Here is a 26,728-nt window from a genome sequence, read left to right as displayed (position 1 = left end):
AGTAAGGCTCTTCCCCGGATCTGGAAACAGAAAAACTTGGCACAGAGTTGTGTTGATGACAGCTCCCAGGTGGAGCAATCTGGTTGTGGGAAAGAGATGGCTCTTCCTGGAGTTGATGGAAAAGCCGTGGTACTTGAAGACAACTGAGAGTGATTTGTAGATCTCGATGGGCGGAGTGGATGGAGGACGACAGTATCAAAATGTCATTCAAGTAATATTGGATCCTCACAGGAACAGACTGGAATGAAGCCACTAATGCCGCTAGTATCTTTGTGAAGACCCTTGGAGCCGACAAAAGCCCGAAGGGAAGGGCTCGATATTGGTAGTGAGAATTCTGGTAACAGAAATGGAGAAACTGGCAATGATGAGGCCGGATGGGAATGTGGAGGTAGGCCTCCGTAAGATCAATGGAAGAGAGGAGATCACCCTCCCGAACTCTCTCTAGAATAGAATGCAGAGTCTGCATTTTAAAGCGCCTGTACGGGATAAACTCATTCAGAAATAGCTCACCACTACTACCACCCCGAAGCCTTAGGGACCACAAAAAGCCAAGAATAAAAGCCACGTCCCCGTTGGGAGTTCAGGGACTGGTTGAATAGCCCTTATGTCAACCTGGTGTTGAATGGCTGATTCCATAAGGGCCCTTCTTCAACTGTCCCGCGAAACAGGGCAGGACACAAAATTTTCTGGGGGTGACGATAGAAATTCTAGTTATAACCCCAACTTAATTGTGTTGAGTACCCAGGCGTCCGTCGTTGACTCCTCCCATCTGGAGGTGAAGAAGGCCAAACAACCTCCGATGGGTGGGGAGAACGAGGGATTACTTAGAGCGACGGAATGAGCAACCCCCTCCCCCACAAAAGGGCCATTACCCGGAGTCTGTTGTTGTCTGCCAGGTGCATCAGGGCGTTGCTCTTGGCTCTGGGAATATGTCCTCTGTGACCTGGAGAAATAAGAAATAGTTTTGGCCCTAAATGGAGGTGGCCGATATGGGGCAGGGCGGTAGTCTGCCCTCTTCCCCATCGAGGAAAGAACTTTTCTTTTGTCCCTCGTTTCGATGACGATTGTGCAGGGGGCCGAAGTCAATTTCCACTTGCACCAAGGCTCCACTTGCCAATTTTGTAACCATAAAAGTGTCCTCGCTGCCACAGATGAGGCCATGGCCCTGGAGGAAAACTTGGCAGCGTTAAGGGTACCGTCCGCCGTGAACTCTGCTGCTGCTATGATCTTATTGAGTTCTTAATGCGATCTAAAGTCTGATGGGAGTATGTGGTCTTGTAGTTGGTGCAGCCAGCGGTTAGAAGACCTCATGAAAAACGATGCAGCAGTCAAGGCCCAGACGGCCCAAGCAGAGACTTGATGGTTACACTTTAATGTTTGTTCAGAGCGCTTGTCTTCTGCCTTTAGTACGTCCTCGGGCTCAGTTGGAGTGCCCGAGGAGAAGGAAGCCACGACTGGGGTGTCTACTGAGGGATCTGCAAGAGCAGTACCTAGGGAAGGGCCCACATTGTAAAACTGCCTATCATGGGATGATGGGCGGGGGCCTGCGGCAAATTGCTCCTTGACTAAGTCCAGAAAAATGATGGGTGATAGAAGGACCTCCGAGTGAACTACAGGTTTGGAGAAGAGGGAATCCCCATGCCCCAATTGCAGCACTTGAGGTTCGGGGGCAGCTTCCTCTGGGGACAACTGGGCTGTGACCAGTGCCTTGTGGAGAAGGGGTTTAAATAAAGCAGGTTTGAAGACTGTGGCTGAGGGAGGTTGATCGCGTCTCAGATCCTCCTCTTCCTCTGAGAGGTTGGGGTCCCAGATTTCTCCCTCTTCCCATTCAGATGCAGGAGAGTGGCTACGCTCAGATGGTTCTGTGTAGTCTCCCTGCTTGAAATCACCCCATTCTGAGTGGGTAAAAGGGGCCCTGTGCTCCATAAAGTGAGGCAGTCCCCTTTTGGGGGTCTCAGCCTGAGAGTAGGCCGGCAAAATGGGGAGGGACATGTCTGAGGGCCTAAAGATGTGTTGAAGCCCTTCTGCTAGGCCCTGTCTGGTGGCTATGGAGACTACATCCTGAATGTCAGTGGGTCTGCCACTCGATAGAGGATCTGGGGGCAAAGGCCTGCAGCTGTTGGAGTAAAAGTAGCCTCTGGTCTAGGTCGAGAACTACTTTGGGCTACAGATAGCAGAGAAGAAGAGAGGTCCCAAGGGGCCTGTTTAAAGTTGGGGCCTGATCTGCTCAAGTCTTGAGGCCCAAATTAGGATTGAAGGTGGCCAAGAGGGGCTGGAGTTTCCCCCACCCCCCTGGAAGTACCTGCCTGAACCACCAGAGGATTGGCTGGCTGGGAAGCCGGTTGCAGTTGTCCCCTCATTTGCTCAATAGTCTTACTGAACTGTCTCTAAGGCCGCATATCTTTGTTTCTCTGCTTTTAGATGCTTTTAAATGCCTGGGATGTTTTCTTGGGGCCCAAGGCTTTGGGCCTGATCTTGGCTGCTACCTCCTTTTGTACAGATTGAGAGCGTTGACTCCTTTTTCTTTTTGCAGTCTGGAGGCCCTGGATGTACAGGCTCGAAAGTTCTGCGTGGATCTTGTCTTGATCCATAGTTGGCATAAGCAAGCACAAGAGGTGCTGGGAGCGACCCTCACTATGTGCTGCCTATGCAATAGCCTTAATTAGGACCCTTTTGAGGACAGGAGCAGGCCGTTGGTAAATGAGGCCACCTAAAATGGCTGGACGCCACATGCATTCGAAGAAGCAGCTTTTAAAATGGCCCCTTGCACAAATTGCAGGCTACAATGGCTGGTTTTCGCTCCCTAGGCTGGAAACAGTCCCGAGCAGCGAAATCGGCAAGAAAGGGAAAAACCGCAGTTTTGCGATCAGCTGTGAGGCGCGGTTATCGCCGATCTGATTTTTACGATCATGGCGGCCTAATTTGCAAAGGGAGAGCTGTAGGGGAGGGCCGAGGACTTCTCCCTTACTTACATCCTCCCCTTGTATTGGAACATCAAGTCCTCGGCGTTGCAGGACAGTGGAGCTCCACTCTCCTGAAGGCACAGCTGCCTTCAGGACCTCGGGTCCCCAGGAGCTGTGCCAATGATCTGAGATCACTATTCCAACTTTGCTGCTGACTAAACTGCTTTCAGAGACACCAGCTCAATTGTCATCGAAAGGAGCTGAGTCAAAGCAGGGGAGACTCCCACAGGCTGCTCCTTTTATACAAGACAGACTCAGCTTGATGATGTCATCAGGAGGAGTCTAACCCACCCTGCTCTCACAGCAGCATTGAGGAGAAAGCTCAAACTGCCCAAGGAGCTGCTGATACTGTTCTACAGAGGAATTCTTGAGTCTATCATCTGCACCTCTATAACTGTCTGGTTTGGTTCTGCAACACAACAGGACAGACACAGACTTCAGAGGACAATTCGGACTGCAGAAAAAACAATTACTACCCACCTGCCTTCAATCGAGGACCTGTATACTGCACGAGTCAAAAAGAGGGCTGTGAAAATATTTACAGACCCCTCACATCCTGGACATAAACTGTTTCAACTCCTTCCCTCAAAACGACACTATAGAGCAGTGGTCCCCAACCTTTTTTGTACCAGGGACCAGTTTCAAGCACAAACACTTTTTCAAGGACCGGGGGGGGGGGGAGAATCCGAGTTTGGTGGTTTGCTTGCAGACGTTTCATTACCTGACTAGGTAACATCTGATGTTGTTACCTAGTCGGGTAATAAAACGTCTGCCAGCAAACCACCAAGTTCAGGGAGCGCCTCAGCCCTGCCTCCCTCAGCCCCATCCCTCAGGTGTCTCCCTCCCTCCCTCAGGTGTCTGCCTCGTTCCTCTCTCAGTCGCTCTCTCGCTGCTCCACCAGCCCAGGAAGAAACTGCTTCAAAGAAGCCGGGGGGTGGTGGCTTTTCCTGTCGCCGCAGCTCCTCCGAAGCGCCCGTTTACCCCCACCCCGCCCGCGCGTTCAACCCAGTGCTCCGTTCTGCCTGCCTGCCTGCCTGCCTTCGCTTTCGGAGCAGCTTCGGCTGATAAAAAGAGGCGAATAGTTATTATTCTCAGCCGAAGCTGCTCCCAAACAACCAGGCAGGCAGGCAGGCAGAACGGAGCACTGAATTGAAGCGCGCGCGGGCGGGTGGGGTGGGGGTAAACGGGCGCTTCAGAGGAGCTGCGGCGACAGGAAAAGCCACACCCCCCGGCTTCTTTGAAGCAGTTTCTTCCTGGGCTGGTGGAGCAGCGAGAGAGCGACTGAGAGAGGAACGAGGCGGGAGGAAACCGAAGCTGCTGAGCCAGAGAGCAGGACAGGCTTCGGTTGCTTCCTCCCTCCCCTTCTTTCATTTGTGTCCTTGATCCCCGATCCCAGCAGCATTCACCGAAGGCGAAGAAAGCCGCCATTTTTTAAAAATTTTTTTTCTTTGTGGCCCGGTACAGAGTGCTCCACGGACCGGTAGCGGTCCGCGGCCCGGTGGTTGAGGACCCCTGCTATAGAGCACTGCACACCAGAACATCTAGACACAAGGACAGTTGTTCCCGAAAGCCATCACTCTGCTAAACAAATAATTCCCTCAACACTGTCCAATTATTTACAAAGTCTGCACTACGATTCCTATTAATCTTCTCATCACTCCTTATCACCCATCCCCTCCCACTTGTGACTATATAACTGTAACTTTGTTGTTTGAATCCTTACAATTTATATTGACTGTTTCCTAGTATGATTTGATTGCTTATTGTACCCTATGATTATGATTATTAAGTGTTGTACCTTATGATTCTTGACTCTTGACGAATTTATCTTTTCTTTTATGTATACTGAGAGCATTTGCACCAAGGCAAATTCTATTCTATTCTATTCTAAAAATTTCTGTTGCTAAGTGAGACTGTTGTTAAGTGAGTTTTGTCCCATTTTACAATCTGTTTAAACACAATGCATGATGGTTGCTTTTTGATGTTATTGTTTCCAAATAATACTTTAGTAAAATGAGAAATAAAATTGTATTCATCTTACCATTAATGTCCGCAAATTTCTGAACATCAGCCAGAGTTTTCAACTCACTACGTGGGCATGCTGATACACAAAGAGCAATGGACTTGATCTTCCGATGTACTAAATCTACATTGCATGGCTCCAGAAAAAACACAAACCTTAAGGAAAAAATGCACATACATGTTGATTTAGATAAAGAACCTAAAACGGAATTTTCAATCAATAAAAAGTAAATCTACTAGTAAATAAACTACCTCTGTAGAAGTAAATGCACTATACATATCATTTATTTAATTATACACTTCCATTTAAGATTACAGTGGTGCCTCTCTATAATGATGATGGATGTTAAATATCTATATTTAGTATTATGGAATCACCACAAAGAAAACCATTATCAATTCAAGTGACATCTACCCAGACAGAATAGTCAGCATTTGTTGTAGTTACATCTGACTAATACCATTCCTAAAATGCATTTTTAGATAATGAACTACAAAGGTTGGTTGCCCACGTACAATCTTAAGTTGGCTATATTCTTGCTAAATACCTTGTATTTTCCTGAATTCAATAAGAGCTAAATTCAGGGAACAAGTAAATAACCACTGAAAGAAAGTCTGTTAAAGTATGTATTTATTTTATCTCATTCAGAAATATAGCAATATATCCACAGTTAGAGAGAGAATGGTCTCAACATGTTAACTTCTGGAAGCTTCACAATATCCACTTTTGAACATAATGCAATTTTCACATCAAAGGTTGAAGAATAATCATACTATATATAACCATCCCACCAGATTTACCAATTTTAACAAAAGTTCTGTACTATCAAGTTGGATCACTATCATGCACTTTGAGTTAAGGAGCAACGTTCTTTTTTAAATGTAACCTTCACAACAAAAATATTGTTTATCTTTGTTCATAGGTTTTGAGAAACTAAGAGCCTACTATATTCTGAATGTGATCTTTAACTTCATAATATATATAGTACTCCAATTATCATTCACATTGCACTCATGCTGGAAGCTCTGAGGAGCTTCTGGGTTGAAAGAATTAGCTGGTGACATCACCATTGCCCAGGGACACCCAGCAATGGGTGCTCCTTTCATATCCTGTGTTAAGCAAATATTTGCAGTTGTTAAGTGAACCAAGTGGCCATTAACCAAATCCAACTCCCCCTATCGCCTTTGTTTGTCAGAAGCTGGCTGGGAAGATTGCAAATGGTGATCACATGATCCCAGGAGGCCATAACTATTGTAAATAAATGCCAGTTTCCAAATGTTGACCATGGGGATGCTGCAAGACTGGTCATAAATAACTTTCAGTGTCATTTTAATTTTGAACAGTCGTTAAACTAATATTTGTAAGTTGAGGACTACCTGTATTGTCTACAATCTATTTATAGGGTGAGGTTTTGGGGCTTGCAGACATGCTTGACACACAATTCAAAAGACTTCTTTCTTGTTTTTGTCTGAAAGGGGAACTCTGAGAAGCATCCCTGACAAAGGTCTTGAAAGCCAATAATATTTTTTGGAAAGTCATTGTGATGAATGATTTGGGGTAATGTAACAGTTGCAGAAAATTAATTATTTAGCTGTGATCAGCACCATGAAGTAGTCCTCTAAGATGAAATAAGAGTTCCCAAACTGCTCACCTTAGAAACTTTTCCACTGGCAATTTTGCTATCCTCAACACATCTGGAAACCAAAAAAAACCAAGTGATCTCAATGCAGAAATGAGGGCTCTTAGGATCAGTGATATCACACCTGCATTTTTCTAGCTATTTCAGAATGTAGTATGTTATATTGATTTATGCTATATATGTAGCATTACACAGAAAGAACATGAAATAATCACAGGAGGGTATGTTAGTTACTTTACCTACCCATTATTTGTATTACTATTGCCATTAATGCCTGAAATAATATCCTTTCATCTGTCAACCAATCTTTTTGCATTTTCTTTTGACCTACTTTACAAAGGACCATAAAGATTAGGATATGTATTTTCAAAGAATACTCAAAAACAGCAAATAAAAGTCACAGTCATAACTTTTGTCTATTTCTTGTACAACATATAGAAAAAAGCAAGATATTTAAGGAAGTAGAAACAGCAAGAATGTTGCGGAAAATGACATAACACTGACTTTCTTCATTTTCTTCATAAAAATTGAGCAAAGTCAAACATACTGTAACATGGACTTCTAAAACGTAGGTTTTAATAAGAACAGTAGGATCCATTGGAAAGGGAAACTAGCCCAATGAAGACATTAAAAGTACAATTGCAAACAATTCCCAAGGGGGTGGGGGCGGGGAGGACAGCTCAAAAAGTCAGTATGACTGCACAAAAAGTCAATATGGTGGCATTAGTGAAGTTTAGTGAAGATCAAAAAAGAAAAAAGACACATCCAGGAAAAGTAAAAAGAGTCAGGTGAGAAAAGAATACAAACTCTAGAGATGTTTTTAGGGAAACAAATGCCCAGAATGAGCTAAGCAAATGATCTTAACAGTAACAAAATACTGAGAAGGCGGCCTCTGTATTTGGCATTGGAAACAGCCCCATGTTGTTCTGCCCCAATTCTTGAGCACAAGTGCTCTAGTGATCTGGTTTCCTGCCCTTACTATTTTAAAGTACAATCAGTGATGGCGAACCTTTTCAGCACCGAGTGCCCAAACTGGAACGCGCATGCATGTGCACATGCTGGAGCGCTGGAAAACTGAAGACCAGCTGGCCGATATGCGCATGCCTGGTTTTTGGCCATTTTTCTGGCCATTTTCAGGCTGTTTTGGGGGCGTTTTCAGGCTGTTTTTCACACCAAAAATGGCCTGAAAGCTGGCTGGTTTTGGCCATATTCAGGGCATTTTGGGGGGCATTTTCTGGGCCATTTTCAGGCTGTTTGGGGGGCCATCTTCAGGCTGTTTGGGGGGCCATTTTCAGGCTGTTTTTTGGGCAATTTTTGGCCAAAAAACAGCCTGAAAATGGCCTGGAAAAGGCCCGGAAATGGCCTCCAAACAGCCTGTTTTGGGGGCATTGTTTGGTCTGTTTTCTAGCATTCCGGTGCCTGTGAAGACCAGCTTGCTGGCGCACCAGAAACCAGAAGACCAGCTGATGATGTGCGTGCCCACTGAAAGGGTTCTGGGTGCCATCTCTGGCACGCCGTCATGGAACTATAATAACACTCTCCTTATCCATGATTTAATTGTGGATGAGCGAGCCAACATTGTATGTATTATGTATGCAGAGTAAACCTGTCTAAACAGAGATAAGAGCCTTTCTAAGGATTACCTTATGGCAATAAGGGAAGCAAAATATAAGCTTTTTTCGGGGGGGGGGGGGCTCTCATTGCATCAATAGAGAGCTGGTTGACAAAGAGCTGTTTTGGGGTAAGCAGGTCTTTTGGGGGAAAGGCCTAACTATGGGAACATCTATGGGGTTGTTATGAAGGAGATGTAGCTCTCTGTGTTTAGAAATTGAGATGCCAAAGTTGAAAATATTAAGAAAATTTTGGGCTAAAAATATTTTGAACATATTTTTGAACTTTCCATAGATGAGCTTTCTTACTTTGATATGAATAAACTACCCCATTATAGTGGAAACCAGCTTTCTTCTACTATCCAGTCCTTCACTAATGGACTTTGCTTCTGCACTCAATGAAACTATTACAGGATTCAAATGATAAAGGACACTGTGCGTCTTTCAGCTCACAGGTGTAAATAATTCACAATTTTGATTTTGATTTTCAGCAGGCCTTGAAGATGCAGAAAAGACAAGGCAGATAAAATCTCAGCCTAAACTAAGTGATTTGGCTCCTGTTGATTAATTAAGGTTATCAATGTATCATTAGACCAAGTCACCCTCCCACAAACACACATTATTAATTTGTTAATTAAGCATTTCAAGAAAATGGAAATTTTAAGAGAACAAAATATAGGAATTAATTCATGAGTTTGGATTTCTGTTCCATATGAACTGAATACTCTCCTTGTAACAATATCTCTTTGGGGATAACTACAAAATATACCATTATATAATACAGAATATTATAACTGGTTGTTCAGAGCTTTGTTTCTTACATCCTACAATGCATCTGTCACATTTTGAAGTATAGAAAGTTAGAATTCTATCTTGGCTCATGAATAGTATTGCTGCAATGTAGTGTAACTATTATTACATTCCACTTTTTTTTCATTTCCCTGAGATTGCCACAAAAATTTCTCCATCTGTTCAGCAGCCAAGATAGCAGATGGTTTTAGCACAGGTTCACAAATTGTACATATAATTATTTCATACCCCCTTTCTTTTTTCCCTAAATGTTTATTACAAATCTTTAGTTTTTTTAAAAGAATCTTTTACAGCCATATTAGGAAAAAAGCAAAACTAAGATTTTTTTTTTCAAGAAACAGAAGTATATCCTGCAGAGAGCACTAGAGGGACTTAGAACAATTTGGTCTATATAACAAGTGGATGAATAGAATGATAAAGACTTACTGTACTTTAAAATACAACAAGCCTCTTTTCCTTCTTGAAGATAAATAAAATATCTTCTATTCAAACATTGTCATCATAAGTATCTATTTAAAAGGTGTGAAATGAACATGAATGCATAGTAGCTAACACTGTGGAATCTGTGGAGAATTTTCATTCCTCATTTTGCTTTGAGGCGTGCACACAAATGCATTTGCATTCAGAATACTAACTTGCCTTGTACTTTTTAAGGATACACAAAATATTGTAAATGAGTAACACTGTCTTTTTTTTTTTTTTTTTTGCATTTGTCTTTTACCATTGTGGGGTTTAGTAGCATACCATATCTCCCTCTGTCTATCACTACCATATTATCACCTGCCATTTTCCTGCCCCGCTCCCCAAATCACCAACCTCCACTCACCCCTACCCACTCTGAGGGTCCATAACACAGCAACCATTCAATTAGCTTAATGGTCAGATGTCAAGGGTACTTTTTTCCAGGACTCCATATCCTTCATTTTAATCAGCAACCTATACTCTGTGCCACATCCATATCCATACCTCATCAAAAATCAGATGATACCACTCCTCCTAGCTGTGCCACACTAACCCAAGTCATCAGTGGTGAACAAAATAACAATCTTCATGGAGTAATATAAGCTGGCATGCACTTTTCTCCCTTTTTCACCCAAGGGGGAATGGGTGACCACAAAATGATCAACACTCATCAAAAACAAGTCCAAACCAACTACAGTATCACAAGGCCAATCCAGGAATATTTCACTGCCATTGTCTTTCCCACAATCACAAAGAACATAATGCAGTTCCACTGACATCTCCTTGCTGCCAAATCCTCATCAGCTGAGCAACAATACCAAGATAATAGTTTAACCAGTGCCAAATACCTGATTGTTGTTCCTGTTCACCAAAGCCACTGCTCCTTTGATGATCCTAGCAGCTTTATATTTCTAATCAACTCAGAGACTACTCCAGAAGATCCATGTTTCATCAATTCTTATAGCCACAAAGTGATGAAATATCAGCCCAACTCAGTGATAACTCAGCTCCGATGTCAGACCTTCCTCTCCTGTACCATCACTTTCACAAACTTTTATTAACATGATGCAAAACTAATCATTTGTGCAAGCACACATATCACCTCAGTGCCATTTTTTTAAAGTGCCTGACTCTTTAACTATCCTCCCTTGTATCTTTTGTCATTATCACTCTTGATAAGTCAGGATGTCATTAGAAACAGAATATTTTGGGTCTGTTTTGATTTCAATCACCAATCTTTCTTTGGGCTTAATTTTCAATTAGTTGTCCCTCATATTTACAGTGGAAATATCCCTTAGTCATAATTAAATATTGTTCTCTAGAGGTTCACTTACACTTTTCAAAATTTCTTTGAACGTAAATAGTCTGAAATTGCATCAGATATGCCTGGAAAATTTCTTAGGGCATCTAATGCCATGACAGCTTATGTAGAGTAAAGATGTGAGAAACAGTGAATTGTCAATATTTTCAAAAACAATTTCCATGATTCTTTTGGGTAGTGTAACATTAATACTGCCATAGTTTTAATAAAACATATCTGTCTGCAAACAAAAGTGCATCATCTTGTGAGCAGGTCAAACAAAGAAAGCACTCAAGTATATTTGATAAGAAATAATTTGTGTGAAAGCAGCAAAGAGATTCTAAATTTCAAATGATTCATAGGAATGGATGTTATTTGCACAAAAGTATGCACAAGCCTCCAAATGTAGAAAATGTCTGGGAAAGAGATTCCTTGACTAAAACAGCAGGGTCTAAACTTATCATAAAATGTTATTGTTTTACTTATTGTTTATTTAATCTTGTGAACCAAAATAACAGGCTAGAAACTGGAAGACCATAATTTTTAGTCCCGCCTTAGGCACAAAGTCAGTTGGGTGACCTTGGGCTAATCACTTCCTCTCAGGTCAAGGAAGGCAGCTATGGCACACCGGTTCTGAAAAATCTTGCCAAGAAAACTGCAGCACTTACCCAGGCAATCTCCAAGAAAGAATTAAGAAAAAAATTGAAATAGTACTCCTTAGGATTATATACTTACTTTTTTTCTGTAAGATCTTGGCCACTGTTCTCTATTCCCTCTATTTTTACATTCTTCTGTCCACAGATATTTCCGTAACTATCATATCCTGAAACCAATCTTGCAGCTGCTCCAGTAGCTATTGAAAAGCCACAAATAAAACCCTGGAAGAAATAAATTGAGAAAGCTTTCAGTGCCATGCTGTAAGAGAAATGCTATTTCCAAAACTATGTCTTCCTGTTAGATTGCCAATAAAACTTCATTCCCTTTTGCTATTCCAGTTTCATTCTCTTTCCTTTGAAATACAATAATTATTTTAAAGGTAAAAAGCATGATAGTCCAAGAGAAAATTGGAAAATCAGGTGTGTACAACATGATACATCATGATACATATGAGATGCATGCTGTAAAATTAGCATCCAAGAGAAATCATGCACTGGAACCATGCACTGGAACCATAGCTACAATGGATTTATAAGTCCAAGTTATCACTTCTTTATTTATGGTCTTGAAATTTAAATATGTTTTTTGAATCAAAGTATTATGCAGAAGCTCAGATGGCAACACTGACTAGAAATGCATTTGATTAATCACATGATGCAAAACTTTATTGTTGATAAGGATCTGACCATTACTATCTATACTCTAAGGAATTCTATGCTATAATAGAATTTATTCAAGATCTTTCAAATAAAAAACCAAAGCTGAATATATCTGAAAGAAATAGGGCTGTTAGCTCATGCCACAGTAACTTAGATTGGCGCTACCAATTTATTCCTAATTTATTTAGTTATTCATTTTGCAAGACTGCCTGCTAGTTATGTGATTCTGGGTGATGAACATATTGTGCTGAAACAATGGCAAAATCAGCAACAAAAACTAAAACACAGAGTGTTTTGTTGGTGATTTTGCTGTTGTTTTAATATGAAGTGTATATATGATAAAAGTGGCCCAGACCTATCTGATCTCAGAAGAGATGCTGTTCCACAAATCAGCTATAGTAACAAAAGGATGCTATTCCCCGCATAAGATGACACTTCACCAAAGCGAACTGAAGCTGTCTCCTCTGTTGGTCCTCGTGGGATGGACAGATATGATTAGAGACACATGGTCTACAGAAAGTAAATCTTAACTTGAATACCAACGTATAGATAAGATATATTAATCTCACCAATGTGCTGAAAGTGTCAATTTAAGTATTTTAACACGGCTGCTTAATACAGCACATATATAAAAATAAATGAATCTTCTGACAAGTTGTGAAATCATAATCCAGTTCCTGGGGGGGAGAAAATAATGTTTCTTTATTGTTACATACCATGCCAATGCAAAATAGAATGAACAGCAAAAGCCATGGGATATCTGTGCAGCTGCGATCCTCCAGAGGCTTCCACTCTCGTTTGGAACTCTGTAAGTTTGGAATTGAGACAGGGGAAGAAAAAGGAACATGAAGAAAATGGTTATGAACAAAACATGAATATAATACCTTGGCCCCTGGGAATACAAATGATTACTATAGACTACTGAAGACTTCCCACTGTTTGACTCTAGCTCTGCTAGGTTTCATTAATTAAAAGTAGCTACTATATTTTTGTTTATTATATATATAATACAATAATGAATGCAAATGGTTCAAGTCTCAGAAACAAAACCATCCCATTTGCACCACCCTAGATGAATCCCCGAAAATTCATTAAATTCTGTCAACCAATCAATAGCTGAATTAGAATAAATATTCATTTCAACCACTCCAGACTTCTTTATCCTTCTGCCTGAATTTATAAACGTGGAAGTACTTTTAAGACACTTTCATTTCCATGATCATCTGTGTTCATTCATGATCATTCATGTATACATATATATAGAGCTCTCTGTAAGATATCAAAGAAACACATAAACTGAACACAGCTTCCTAATCATCAAATGTCATAAAAGTACTGAATATATTGTCAAGACTTTTCTACAATAAACAAAATTTACTTATTTAACCTTTCCAAGTTTTGTATAAAAACGAAAGGAAAGAAAAAACAAGTTTCTTCTTCAATCACAGAGGTGATCGATTTATGCCACAAGATTTCAACTGCAGTGATTCACTTAATAAGTTGGAAAAAATTAAAATGGGACACAACTCACTTAACAATTGTCTTGCTTATAATAGAAATGTTGAGCTCCATTATGGTTGTACTACCTGTGCTCCATTATGAAGACTACCTGTGTGATATAAACCAAAGATTGTAGCTACCAATGTACATTACTAGTTTAAATTTCATATCCATCATAATTCACTGGTATGGACAATAAAGAGTATCCACTTTGCCACAGAATTCTTGGTCTTAGCATTTTGAAATCTAACAAAGGGTAATGATTCTAATTGCAACCGTTCCTACCATTTCCAATGTTCTGTTTATTTAGGCAAAATGACCCTACTCATGCATAAGAAGACCAAATTTGTAGAACAAGAATGAGCTACAAAATAGCTCACAATATGAGGCTGAATACTGGCATGGGAAGAATTAGGAAAAGAAATAGTTCCCATTCAAATTCCTGTTGTAGAAGCAGATCATCTAAGACTGTAATATGTTAAGCATTCTTTATTTGTCTTTTATTATTATTTTTCTGTCACTGTAGACTCTGTGGTCCTGTTCAATGTCAAGATCTTAATATTGTTAAGTCTTAAACAGGGAGAACAAAAAACAGGGTTTGGATATTTTCAACACCTGGCTATTGCCTAAACAAGTCCCTGCAGTTTTCTTGGCAAAGTCCCCCCCCCCCCAAAGTGGTTTGCCCTTACCTCCTTCCTGGGATGAATGTGTGCGACACTGGCCCAAGGTCACCCAATTGACTTTGTGCCTAAGGAGGGACTAGAACTCAAAAGTCACCCAGGTTTTAGCCTGGTACATTGCACCAAGCTGGCTCTCTTGATATAAACATGTAGACTTTTCTTTTTTGTAGTGCATTCCACTGCAAATACTATCATGATAGGTTTTTAAAAAAAATAGTTGAAAAAATGGACAAGAATCCAAGAGGCAAAGTGATAAGTCCAATCACTGTAGCAGCTTTATTATGATTAGGTAATAGACAGTGTCATCTTCAAAAAAGGAAAACAATTATAAAGTCAGATGAAAACAAGGTGTACTATCTTCACCTAGAATTTCAATGTTGTATATCACCTTATATTCATAGCCATCTTTATGATTAAACCTATAGATAATATTGCTCTTCCAATTTATTTAACAACTTTTTCTTTAAGACACTAAGGAGCTCAAATGATATCACCTGTGTGATAAGCATGTAAAGATTTTTACTCTTGCAATTATGCAAACCTAAGTACCTTTAACATTTCATTTATGAGCATCACATAGTTTTAATCTAAATGTTATTATTACTTGCTCTGCAGTCTGGCAGTAGCTCATTTTGCCCCATTACTACAGAACACCATAAAAACGGCAGCTGACAACCCTGGCCTGCAGCCTAAATGAATTTCCGCTTTCCCACTCTGCATAAAAACATGAATAAGCATGATAGTTTCCCCAACTAGTTGCCATAGTGTAACTATTTTCTGTTAGCACTATTATTAAAATATGCACACTGATGTAGTCCTATCCACTAAAAATGTGGGATCCAAAAATTTTTTAAATTTCATACAAATATACTCAGTAACTGCTGTACATGTTTATACTTGCAGCTTCTTCGATGTTTTCTGTTTGATTACTCTTTCATCCCAAGGACCACATTCATCTGTACATAAATTTGTGGAGATAAAGTGTCAGTTGGACCCAGGACAATTGTTCTCTCTCTTATTCATGCTCCCTTGTTATTATCTTATCTTTTTCTTCATACTCCCTGCCACTCCCTACTTCTATGGAAGAAACAGAGTGAATTGGGATTACTTTAGCCTTAATTTCCAAAATATGTAAGAGAATCTAATCAAGTTAACAAAATAATTAATGACAAAAAACTGCTTAGCACAACAATATATTCATATAAAATGAAATACAAAGGCCAAAGGCCAAAGACCAGGAAAATCTCCAGCTGATTTTGTGTGTGTGTGTGTGTGTGTGTGTGTGTGTGTGTGTGTGTTTAGAACACTGGCATCTACAAACTGGCACCTGACATGAAAAGTATTAAAAATTTCAAAACCTGAGAATATCTTTGAGACAGAAATAATTAAGAGTTCAGGGTTTTTTTACATGAGCATCTACTGTTTTGCCCAAATCCATACCTTCAGAAATGCAATTTAGAACTGTAGTAATCTAAGAATTTTTTTAAGTTGCTAATCCTGTCATATTGTTGGAAGAAAGCAAGTTAAAAAGAAAGCCAGAAACCCTTGCTGATATACTATGAGCCATTAGATTTTCCTTTTATCCACCTTCAACATGACAATTGAAACAATGTATCTACTACACAGTTCACCTTTCATTGCTAGAAGAATGCTTATATTAGTAGCATCCACAAGGTGCTGGTGATAAAAATCAAGATGGTGGCAACAGCAGGACTGAAGCTCTGCCCTTTTGTACCAAGTTGCATTTTTGTAGCAAAGTTGATGAATGTGCAAAAGTGGCGAGGCTTTGATCATTCAACCACAACCTCTGTCTTGAATTTTTTGACTTCCGCTGAAAACCCTGCTGGCTCAGTTCACAAGTGACAAAATTACAGATGTGACAAAAACCATGCCTATCTTCGTTATTTTTCTTTTAGAATTTTTTTTGTACTCGCCCATTTATTTCTGTCTAAAACTTGTTATTTGCAAGATTTTTCAAACCTGATAGTTTTCTTTATTCCAAACACATTTTTACTTCTCTTTTCTCCAGTTATAAATGTTCAATAGGAATTACTGTAGATTCTGCCACTGGATTTACAACAATTTTATTTTTTTAGAATTTTCAATAAATTAGGATGGATTCCTATATTCAAAATTAAAAGTTTTATTTCTCTTTTCAGCTCAGATGCCAACTGTTATGACAGTGTTGCATATTGCAATATAGTACAGAGAATGGCACCATATTTTTACTTTTATTTTTAATTATTTTCCTTTGATAAAAACTGTTAGGGATAACATTAGTTACCTAATTTAGTTTGGTTAAATATAATATATGTTAGTTAGTTTAAATGTGTGTGTCACTTTAAACTGTAAGCCAAGTATTTGGGTGCAGTTGTAAATCGCCATAAGAGGGAGCAAGAGAGCTCAATGTTTGCCGGCTTTTACTGGAATGCTAACAGAGAAGGATTGATGGTGATTACTGTGATCACCAGCCCAGCCGGGAAAGAGGAGCAACCGCTGCTACGGGAACAGTTTACTGCCATCGCCCTCAAAAGGGGGCAACCGGACAGGGAATCCGAGGGCAGCGCTGTTGCGTGCCGGAGGCGACAAGCCCCCCGGGTGGGCGTGTTTGCCCAGAGACCCCGGACGAAGCAGCGGCAAAGCTCCACTGACATCCGCGGGCAGACAGGCGAACGCGGGACCTTCTCCTCCAAGGGCGCCTGGCGCCTTTCTACCCACCCCGGCCCGTCTCTTTCAAGCGGCGGCGACTGCGGGCGGGGGTCGTCCTGCGGGGACACCGGTGGGCACGGAAAGAGGGGCGGGCGGGAGAAGCTCCTCTCCCTGCCCTGCCCCGGGGTGTGTCTTCCCCTTCTCCCGGTACAGGGAGCTCCGCGGCGCTGGGCGGGCGCCAAAGACGCACGCTCGGGGCTCGGTCAGAACCGTCCGGCGCGCCCGATCCGATGCTAAGCGCAGCGGCTGCGCGCAGCTCCGCTCCAGCGGCGGCCTTCAAGCCGTGGCCTTTCCCTTCCCGAGGCGGCGGGACTGGGGCGCGCTGGCGGCAGCGACTCCCAACAGCCCCAGCCGGAAGGAAAGGCAAAAAGCGCTTTGCCTTTCCCTTCCCGAGGCGGCGGGACTGGGGCGCGCCGGCGGCAGCGACTCCCAACAGCCCCAGCCGGGAAGGGAAAGGCAAAAGTGCTTTGCCTTTCCCTTCCCGAGGCGGCGGGACTGGGGCGCGCCGGCGGCGCGACTCCACACCATTTTTTTTCAGAGGGAATCTGACTCGAGTATAAGCCGGGGGATTTTTTCAGCACAAAAAATGGGCTGAAAAACTCGGCTTATACTCGAGTATATACGGTACATCATTGGACTGATTGTTTGTGAGTTGAACGGCCTATTTTCTACACTGGACTTTTGCAAACTGAATAACCCTAGGACTGTCTGAACAGTGTATGACATATGGACTGCTTTGACTATGCTATAACTCTTGCTGGAATAAAAACTATTTAATTGCACAGTGTATCTGTCTTACTGAGTGTAAAGCTACAACAACGCTTTATCTCACACACACTCTTTGTCTGCTTGACTGCCATTGCACGTTCTGCTAGGGTGTTGTATCCCTAACAAAAACCTTTAGATTCTGCTGTGCTATTCTGTGGGAAATATTGTTGGCAAAACAAATTCATACAACATTTTATTACACTGTCAAAGCAAAACATGATCCCATCAAAGAATAACAGTATTATATTTATCCAAAGGAAGTGGAAGTTTTTGCCCTATAATTGTATTTTGAATAAGAGATTGCTTTATAGCAATAGCACTTAGACTTATATACCGCTTTATAGTGCTTTACAGCCCTCTCTAAGCAGTTTATAGTCAGGAAATAAAAGCAATGTGGAAGACAGAGATACTTAGCTACAAATAATGCAAGCAAGTGGCTAGAATGGAAACACAAAAAAGACAAGCACTATATTATAGTTTTTTCATTTAAAGATTCTACACAAATGTGTGGTACCCAAGATTAGACAGCTTAAATGGAAACTTATTTCTGTCTGAATGAAAAGCTACAGAAAACCTAAGTGCAATCAGTCCATATATTTGTTATCTTGGGACAGTACTATACAGTATAAATGGGCAATCTGTAGTTTTATGTAAGAGAAAACATGGTGTTCCTTTGAAGAAGTAAAACAACTACAGAGAATCCAATTCCAAACATTGCACAGCCCTAATATTTACTATGTACTCCGTAGATTACAAAGTATCATATATAGTCAATATGTTCACACCATGATAATTAGTTGTGACAAATCCTTCATCATCACCCAACATAAATTTTATCTAACCCAATTAAACTTTACAGAAAACCATATTCTATTGCAGAGCATGCTCCACGAGTTAATTTAAAAATTTGAAATTATAGTAATAAGAGATTGATAAAGTAATACCATATCACCTTAATAACTAATCTGAAGTTTCCCCATTTATCTAGTTACCTATTAATAGAAGCAAGGGATATGTAAAACTTCCATGTTTCCATGTCAAGCAGAAGATTTTTGTGAAAAAGAAAGTGTAAAACTAAAGACATCATGGGGCGGGGGAGGGTAAAATAAAAGGAAGGTGCTGGGCGGAAGGGCTACCTGGATATGCCACGCCTGAACTATGGACACTGAAGGCAGCAGCAAAGAGGCAGGAAAAGGAAAGTATTTGGGGGGACGGACAGACAGGAAATGATAAATTGGATATGCCGCACTTGAAGCCAAATTAATTACTGCTCTTCCTGTTGCTGTTGCTGATGATGATAATGACACTGTCTTTGGCTTCAAGTGCAGCATATCCAATCAGCCTACCCATCTGTAATCCTCCCAGTGCTTTCCTTTCCTTACCGCTATTAGCTGTTGCCACTGGTATCCTTGGGGTAAGCAAAGACAGGCAGTGGGATGATGTGGGGAAGGCAAGCTGGTTATGCTTGCTTGAAGACATGGACAATAGCTCAGGAAGAAAGGAAAATTAAGGCGCTGCAAAGATCAGCAGAGAAAGAAGAGGAGAAAAGAAGGGGTGAGACCCTGATTGCCCCACAAGAACCCATGGAATCTTGATTTCCCCAAGAACAACCTACATGTTCCAGTATCAGTTCTACCAAAACACAACCCATTGCCAAAACTCTCAAATGTGTTTATTTGGGTTTGAAACAAAATACTTTTCCCACCCCCTCCCTTTTTCATGCACATCCCTATAAAGTGTCCACAGAGCATTTCAGCTAGTTGAACTTCAATTCCCCAAAGAAGGGTTTTTTTTTTAAACTTCAGTTCAATTGTGTCTGATTCTTGGGACTGTCTGGCTATGATTTTTAAGCAAGATTCTTCAGAAGAGCCCATGCCTCTTTCCCAGGAGAATGATTGGCTCAAGATCACCTAGCAGGCTTTGTGCGGAACTGGAATTCATGGTCTCCCAATTTCTAGCTTGATGTCTTTACCATTGCGCCATGCAACATTTACTATTTATAACTGTCTGCTGCGAACTCTGCATAGGCATCCAGAAGGGCACCTGGCCAGTAAATATTCAGCTCCGATCCCACCCCGAAGCAAGGGATTGCAGGGTCATTAAAAGAAAAAAAAAACTGTACAGAGCTTCATGAATAAAATATGCAAAACAGAGCAACTATTGGACCTAATAATGTCCAAAACATGAAACATTTCCTCTTCAGAAACATTTATACATAGAAATGAATGAACCATCCAGTAATGCTAAGATTGGGAAGGAAGACGATATTCCAAACTGCTCCATTTTGCACATCTCTGTGCAAACTACTCAATCAAATTGGTTAGGATAATACAATATACTAAATAAAAAACTAACGAACTCATTATAACTTAGTGCAGTGAATAAACCCAATAAATTTTATGCTGCTTTTGGAATATTGGGAGGATAATGTATATTGGAATATTGGGAGGAAACAGTATATAGTTGAAGCAGAGGTTGAGATGAAATGTACTGCAGAATATTAATATTTAACGTTAAACATGTTCTCTACAAAACAACTAAATAGTCTTGTTCCTGACAAGACTATAGGGTTTTAATTTAAGGCAGACAGAACAAAGAACTCTTTTTGTGGTTATCACTGGTTAAGGTGAACATTCTTTCTTTTTTAGTATTTTTTCCACTTTTTGAAAAATGCTAACCCATTATCTCTTCTAGACTTCGACATGTCCAATTTTTTTAGATCTCAAATGTCTTCTTTTTCTGTTTGTCGCTCTGTTACTTCTTTACTGGAATATTTCCAATATGTCAAGTACTTTGTTAATTTTGGTAACAAAATCAGATTAATTCAATCCCTTACTTTAATAGTTTTCTGGTCGTCACTGGCAACAAGAAATTTTACTTAAACAACAAGTTTGGCAGCTGAGTATCATGTCTATAATACAAACAGACACAGTAGAAATAATACCAAAGCAGTTGAAGGGGCAATCAACAACTTCCCCTGCATGGACAGCTCTACGTGACCAACTCAGGTCACAAATAGGAAGAAAAGTTTGTTTCCTATGTGTAATTTTCTATAGTTACTGAAGAAATGGCAACAACAATCTTTTCACTGTTACACTAAAAAGAATTCTGTGAACTCCAGAAGTCAGTATTTGTCTACCATTTGGTTATATAAATACATGAAAAGTGCTTATTTTTTTTTGTTTGATATCCTGCCTAACTCAAGGCAGTATATGTCCAACCCATCTTCCTCCTATTTTCCATACAACCCTGTGAAGTGGGTTGGGCTGAGCAAGAGTTACTGGCCCAAGTTGGCTTTTGTGACTAAGGTGGGACTTGAACTCACAATGTCCTGCTTTCTAACCTGATACCTTAACCACTATATTGGGTGTCGGCAACCCACAGCTCTGGAGCTGCATGCGGCTCTTTGAGCCATGTGCTGCGGCTCCTTGTCCCATCACTGGCTGGCCCTGCCCCTCGCCCTCCTTCTGGTCTGAGAAGGTAAGGGCGACGGCAGGGGATGGAGAAGCAGCCGGGGCTGATTCTCCGGCGCCTCATTCTTGTTGCTTGTTGGTGCTGGGAGTGTCTTGCAACAGGCGCCGGCCTCGCTAACATGAGGGCTGGTGGGGTGGGAATGGGATCTGGGAGGAGGGGATGATGGAAAGGGCAATGGGCCCGCAGCGCCCGCCGTGGCTTTAAGAAGCTCAGGACAGCAGGAAAAGGGGGCTGGCCCTGCCAAACCTTGCACACCCACCCTGGGGGTGAGGCTCAGAGAAAGCTAGCCAAAGATTCTTGCCTGTCAGCCGGTTTCCTCCCCTCTCTCTATGTCTCTCTCTCTCTGTATGTATCTCTCTTGCGCTTTTTGTCTGTGTCTTGTCTCTCTCTCTCTCTCTCTTGGAAAGCCAGGGGGTTGCAGGAGGAGGGGGGAGGAGGGCCGCCCGAAGAAGAAATAAAAGGAATAGCCAAGAGCCCCAAGAGAGCTTGCTGGCTTGGCCCAGCAGAGAGAGAGAGACACACAGAGAGGGGAGAGATAGAGAGGGGGAAAAGAGATAGAATGGGGGGAAATAGTGAAAGGGGGAGGGTGGAGAAAGATACAAAGAGAGAGATACAGAGGCCGGGGAGACAGACACAGAGAGAGAGGGAGAGGGGCAGAGATAGAGAGATACAGAAAGGGGGAGAGGGGGGAGAGAGATACAGAAAGAGGGGGGAGATACAGAGAGAGGGGAAGATAGGAGAGAGAGAAGGGAGATACAGAGGGAGAGATACAAAGAGAGAGATACAGAGTGGGGGAGAGAGAGAGATACAGAAAGGGGGAGAGGCAGAGAGATACAGAGACATAGAGCGAGAGAGAAGGGTTTTGTGGCTGAGTAGGCATGGGTAGGGGTCATGTGACTGGGTGGGAATGAGTGGCATCACTGGCCACGCCCGCCCAGGTTTTGTGGCTCCTGGTGGTTTTTTTCTAAACGGGTCCAAATGGCTCTTTGAGTGTTTAAGGTTGCAGGTCCCTGCACTAGATCAAACTGTCTCTCCCTTGATTATCTCTTTATTGGAGATTGCTAAAATCTTTATTGGAGATTGCTAAAATTTGTAATTAATAGAAAATATATCTTCAACATTTAAAAAGTTCTAGGTCAGCATATATAAAATCAGTTTCTACAACTCACAAACCCATCCATGTTTATTTATTATTCAGCATTTATTATTCTTTTTGGGTTTTTTTCAGGTGAGTGATGAAAGAGCAAATGAATGTCCAGGTATGTGTGATTCATTGTATGTCACATATCTCTTAAAACCGATTGTTCAGAAATAAGTCTCACTGACTTCAAAGAAAATTATGACCAGGACAATGTATGAATGAAGTAATGAGGAGGGAGACATAAGTTTCTATACAATTAAAATATATCAGTTTATGTGCTTTATTTACAGTGCATTTTAATGTTTCTGGATTATTTCAAGAACAATTTTAGCAGCCAGTTAAAATTTATAAAAAAATGTTGTTTTCTACATGTTCTGTATCTGCAACACAAATAATTTTCTCTAAAAACTAAGGATTAAATATCGTCCTAAGTAGTTACACAGACTTACTGGATTAATTTACAAACGGAATCCATCTTTCTAATTTAGAAACATGGATCACACTATAGAAGTAACTAATAAGTAAAGGAAATATAAATCTGGGGTAGGTTTCCTATGGAAAAACATATACAGTCCATCAAAATGTTTAACAATGGATAAGAACTACTATTTATGGCTAGGAGGTTGTAAATAATACTATGAAAAAAGACAGCAATCTGAACCTATAATGAGTTGCTTAGTAGTGTTTTAGAAAAAGTGCTCTGATTGGGTTAAGTATTTTACATATTTTAAAGTTATTATTTAGTTTTAAGATAGCCGTCCACTCCAGTGGACTAGGATTTCTATTAATATCTTCTACTATTTTATGACATGGCTATTAGAAGTTAAAAACAAAGCCACTCATATCTCTCCTTTCACATAAGAAGGAAAGAGCCATTCCAAATAAATGGACAATAAAGCAAATGCTTGTGTTTTGCTCTGTTGCAGTGCATTAAAGTCCAGTCTCACAGTTATCAGAATTAGATTCATCTTTGTATTTGGATAACAAGGATCCAGAAAGGAAACTTTATTGGCTCTCATGACTCCCGTTTTATGTGGCTTTAAATCTTATTTATATACATATAAGGGAGGAAATCACATATTTAACAACTGCGTATTAATATGAAAATTTATACTTGAATTTACAACACACATTCTTAATTTATTATATTCCTGCTGTGAATGTTGTAAGATAGTTTAACACAGTGTAGACTTTTATTTTATCCTCAAGAAATATTTTCTAGTTCCATTTGTAGTTGGGGCAATTTTAGATACCTTTTTAAATACAATTTTAGATTTTGACTACCAGTCGTATCTGTGAAAGTCCTAATTGTGTTTGGTCCAGTGGTTAAGGCATGGGCTAGAAAGCAAGAGATCATGAGTTCAAGTCCTGCCTTTACCATGAAAGCCAGCCTGGGACCAGTCACTCTCTCTCAGCCTAACCCACATCATAGGGTCGTTGTTGAGGGGAAAATATAAGGAGGAAGTTATACTGAATATATTCATATCCTTGAGTTATTTGTAAAGTAATAATAATAATAATTTATTATTTAATTATAATTTAATGTAATAATTAAATAATTAAATATAAAAATGATTAAATTTAATGTAATAATAATTTTACAAAATACATCAAAAATTACGGCTTCCTTTAATAACATCAGCAGAACTAAAAAAAACAGCGCTATTCAGAACATCATACATTTTAAGAAAATACTTGGTCAATACCTAGGATGCTAGCAGCAACCTACATAAACTATCAGTGTAGTCAATTATATTTGTGATACATTTTTAAATGTTCAATTGACCAAGTTTCATATTTAATAAATAATAACAACAATGATGGGATATAAATAATTTTTAAAAAATTAAAAAATGAATCAGGTAAGAGCCAAGCAACTCCTAGTGACTTATAATGTCAAGATATTGGAAAATGATAAAACCATTCTGTGGCTGCACTGGTTCACACCACACCTTAAATACTGGTTCAGACCACACGTTCAATTCAGTTCTTGCCTCCTTAATTCAAAAAAGGACACTGAGGAATGGGAAAGAGAGAAGAGAAGAGCAACAAATATGGTAAAGGTCTTGGAGGCTAAATCCCAGAAAAAAACAGTTTGTAGGATTTAGGTATGCTTAGCCTAAGGAAGTTAAGGCTGAGGAGTGACATTATAGAAGTCTTCCAATACACGAATAGAGCAGAGGGGTAGATTTATTTTCCAGAACACTGGAAGATAAGACAAGAATCAATGGGTGAAAGCTTTACAATAAGAGATCCAAAGTTGAACTGTTTATCTGGAAAAAAAATGTACTGTAAATATAAATATACATAATATAAAACTAGGTCTCTCAGAAAAATGGTGTGAGAAAACTGTATTAAATCCTATCAGCTTTTGAAACTGTACAACACTTTCAGTACAAATACATTAAATTTCTATAATTTTGAATACCCTTTGTACATATTCATTGTCTAGACTAATTATGGGTAGACCTTAGAAACACTATTTATTAGATTAATATCCAACCTTTTCTTCAAAAAGCTTGATCAGCATTCAAGAAAATCTTTTGTTTTACCTCTACATGGGATCTGTGTTTTACTTTAAAATATCAAGAATTATCCACTGATTCTACACATTTTCCGTTTAAGAATTCTGAAATGCAGCATTCATTTTCTGATCAAAATTCATTTATCACAAAAAAGCAACTACATTTTGCTTACCTCAAGACTTTTTCAGTTTTAATATGATAGATGGGGTGGAGCCGTTTATTGTTTAATTGTGGTTTACTATCCTGATAAAGATGGCACAAGAAACTTCAACAAGTCTATCACTGATAACCCAGTTGGATGGAACAATGTTTCCTGGTCTATGAAATGCAGTCTACTTCTGTGTAGAGAAGGTTTATGGAATGTAGTTCAAGACCCACCGGATGTAAATGCTTGGGATCCAGCTAATGAGGATGATGCCAAGAAGCTTGCTGACTTTAAACAGAACAACGAACGAGCTCTTTGTATAATTGGACTAACACTGAGTGACCAGCAACTAGTCCATATTCATGGAGAAGAGTCTGCTGCTAGGTGTTGGGAGAATTTGAAGAGGTTTTATGTTCGTGACAGTGTAGGTGCACACGTACATCTTACACGTAAACTGTTTACAGCACGTCTTCTGAAAGGTGGAGATATGTTAGCTCATTTAAACTTCATGAAAAGAACTTTTCAAGAGCTACATGAAAAAGAACTGATATTTTCAGAGCTGCATCAAGTTTATATCATTCTTTCCTCATTGGATGAAAGTTATGATGATTATGTATCTTCACTGGAAGTCCTGCCCAGAGAGAAACTGACATTGACTGACATTACTGGAAGATTGTTAGAGGAAGCAAGAAGACGACTGAATAGGGACCAACTGAGGAAGGAACAACCACAAGAAGAGAATTTGTCTTCAACTGCCTATACTGTTAGGAAATGTTTTTCTTGTGGGGCTAGAGGACATACAGCTAAATTCTGTAAGAAGGGAAAACAACAGAATACTGGCAAACACCAGAAGGCCAAGAAGAATGTTAGTTTAGCTATGTCTAGCAATTCAACTGTAAACCATGATTTGTGGGTTGTTGATAGTGGAGCATCACAATGCATTACTAAAGATAGAAACAGGTTTGTAAAGTTGTCCACGAGTAAACAACATGTATCATTGGCAAATGGATGGAAGATGAACGCATCAGGTCAAGGTACTGCATATTGCTCTTGTATAAACAAACATTTAACTATGTTATATATACCTAAACTGAAATTTTATTTGCTATCAGTAAGGGCTTTAGTTAATCTTGGTTATGTAGTAACCTTTAGGGGAGATAACTGTATAATAGAGAAAGAGGGTAAAAGTGTTACTGCTACTTTAAAAAATGATTTATATGTAATACATGATGATCAGCTGAAGATGGCGAACTCAGTTTATAACAATGTTAAGCCACATGATGAATGTATACATTTATTACATAGACATCTAGGGCACATTAATTTCAAAATGCTCAAACAAACTGTTGAATTGTCAGAGGGAGTAAAATTAAAACCCTGTAGCAAGTGTTTAAACTGTAATGCTTGTAGCCAAGAAATGAGTAAGGTTACTCCAGCAAACAGACTTAATGGGTTTAAGACCAAAGAACCTTTAGAGGTTGTGTTTGCTGACATAACTGGTCCTAAAAAACCAAGTTTAGGAGGTGCCTGTTATATTTTGAGTATTATGGACCATTACTCACGATATGGTTTCTGCTATCTTATGAAAAACAAAACAGAAACATTCCAACATTTCTTTAACTGGCTAAGGTTTGCTGAGAGAAAAATGAAAAGTAAAGTAATT

General features: G+C 40.0%; 1 protein-coding gene across 2 annotated transcripts in view; it reads right to left on the bottom strand.

Annotated features, from left to right (window-relative positions):
* Positions 1 to 26,728, bottom strand: part of SLC44A1 (solute carrier family 44 member 1) — a 105,678-nt gene that overhangs the window by 70,090 nt on the left and 8,860 nt on the right. For both annotated transcript variants that reach the window (XM_026680575.2, XM_026680574.2), the window contains exons 2-4: positions 12,840 to 12,929; positions 11,543 to 11,685; positions 5,005 to 5,141 (exon numbers count right to left, since the gene is read on the bottom strand). In XM_026680575.2, coding sequence (XP_026536360.1) covers positions 5,005 to 5,141; positions 11,543 to 11,685; positions 12,840 to 12,929 — 370 coding nt within the window. The remainder of the gene's footprint in view (positions 1 to 5,004; positions 5,142 to 11,542; positions 11,686 to 12,839; positions 12,930 to 26,728) is intronic.

This window comes from Notechis scutatus, chromosome 2 (assembly GCF_049901735.1).
Source record: "Notechis scutatus isolate UNSWTSFEM ecotype Mainland chromosome 2, rNotScu1.2, whole genome shotgun sequence".
Taxonomy (NCBI): domain Eukaryota; kingdom Metazoa; phylum Chordata; class Lepidosauria; order Squamata; family Elapidae; genus Notechis; species Notechis scutatus.
The sequence above is the reverse complement of the archived record's forward strand: the minus strand, read 5'-3'. Positions and strand labels throughout refer to the sequence as shown.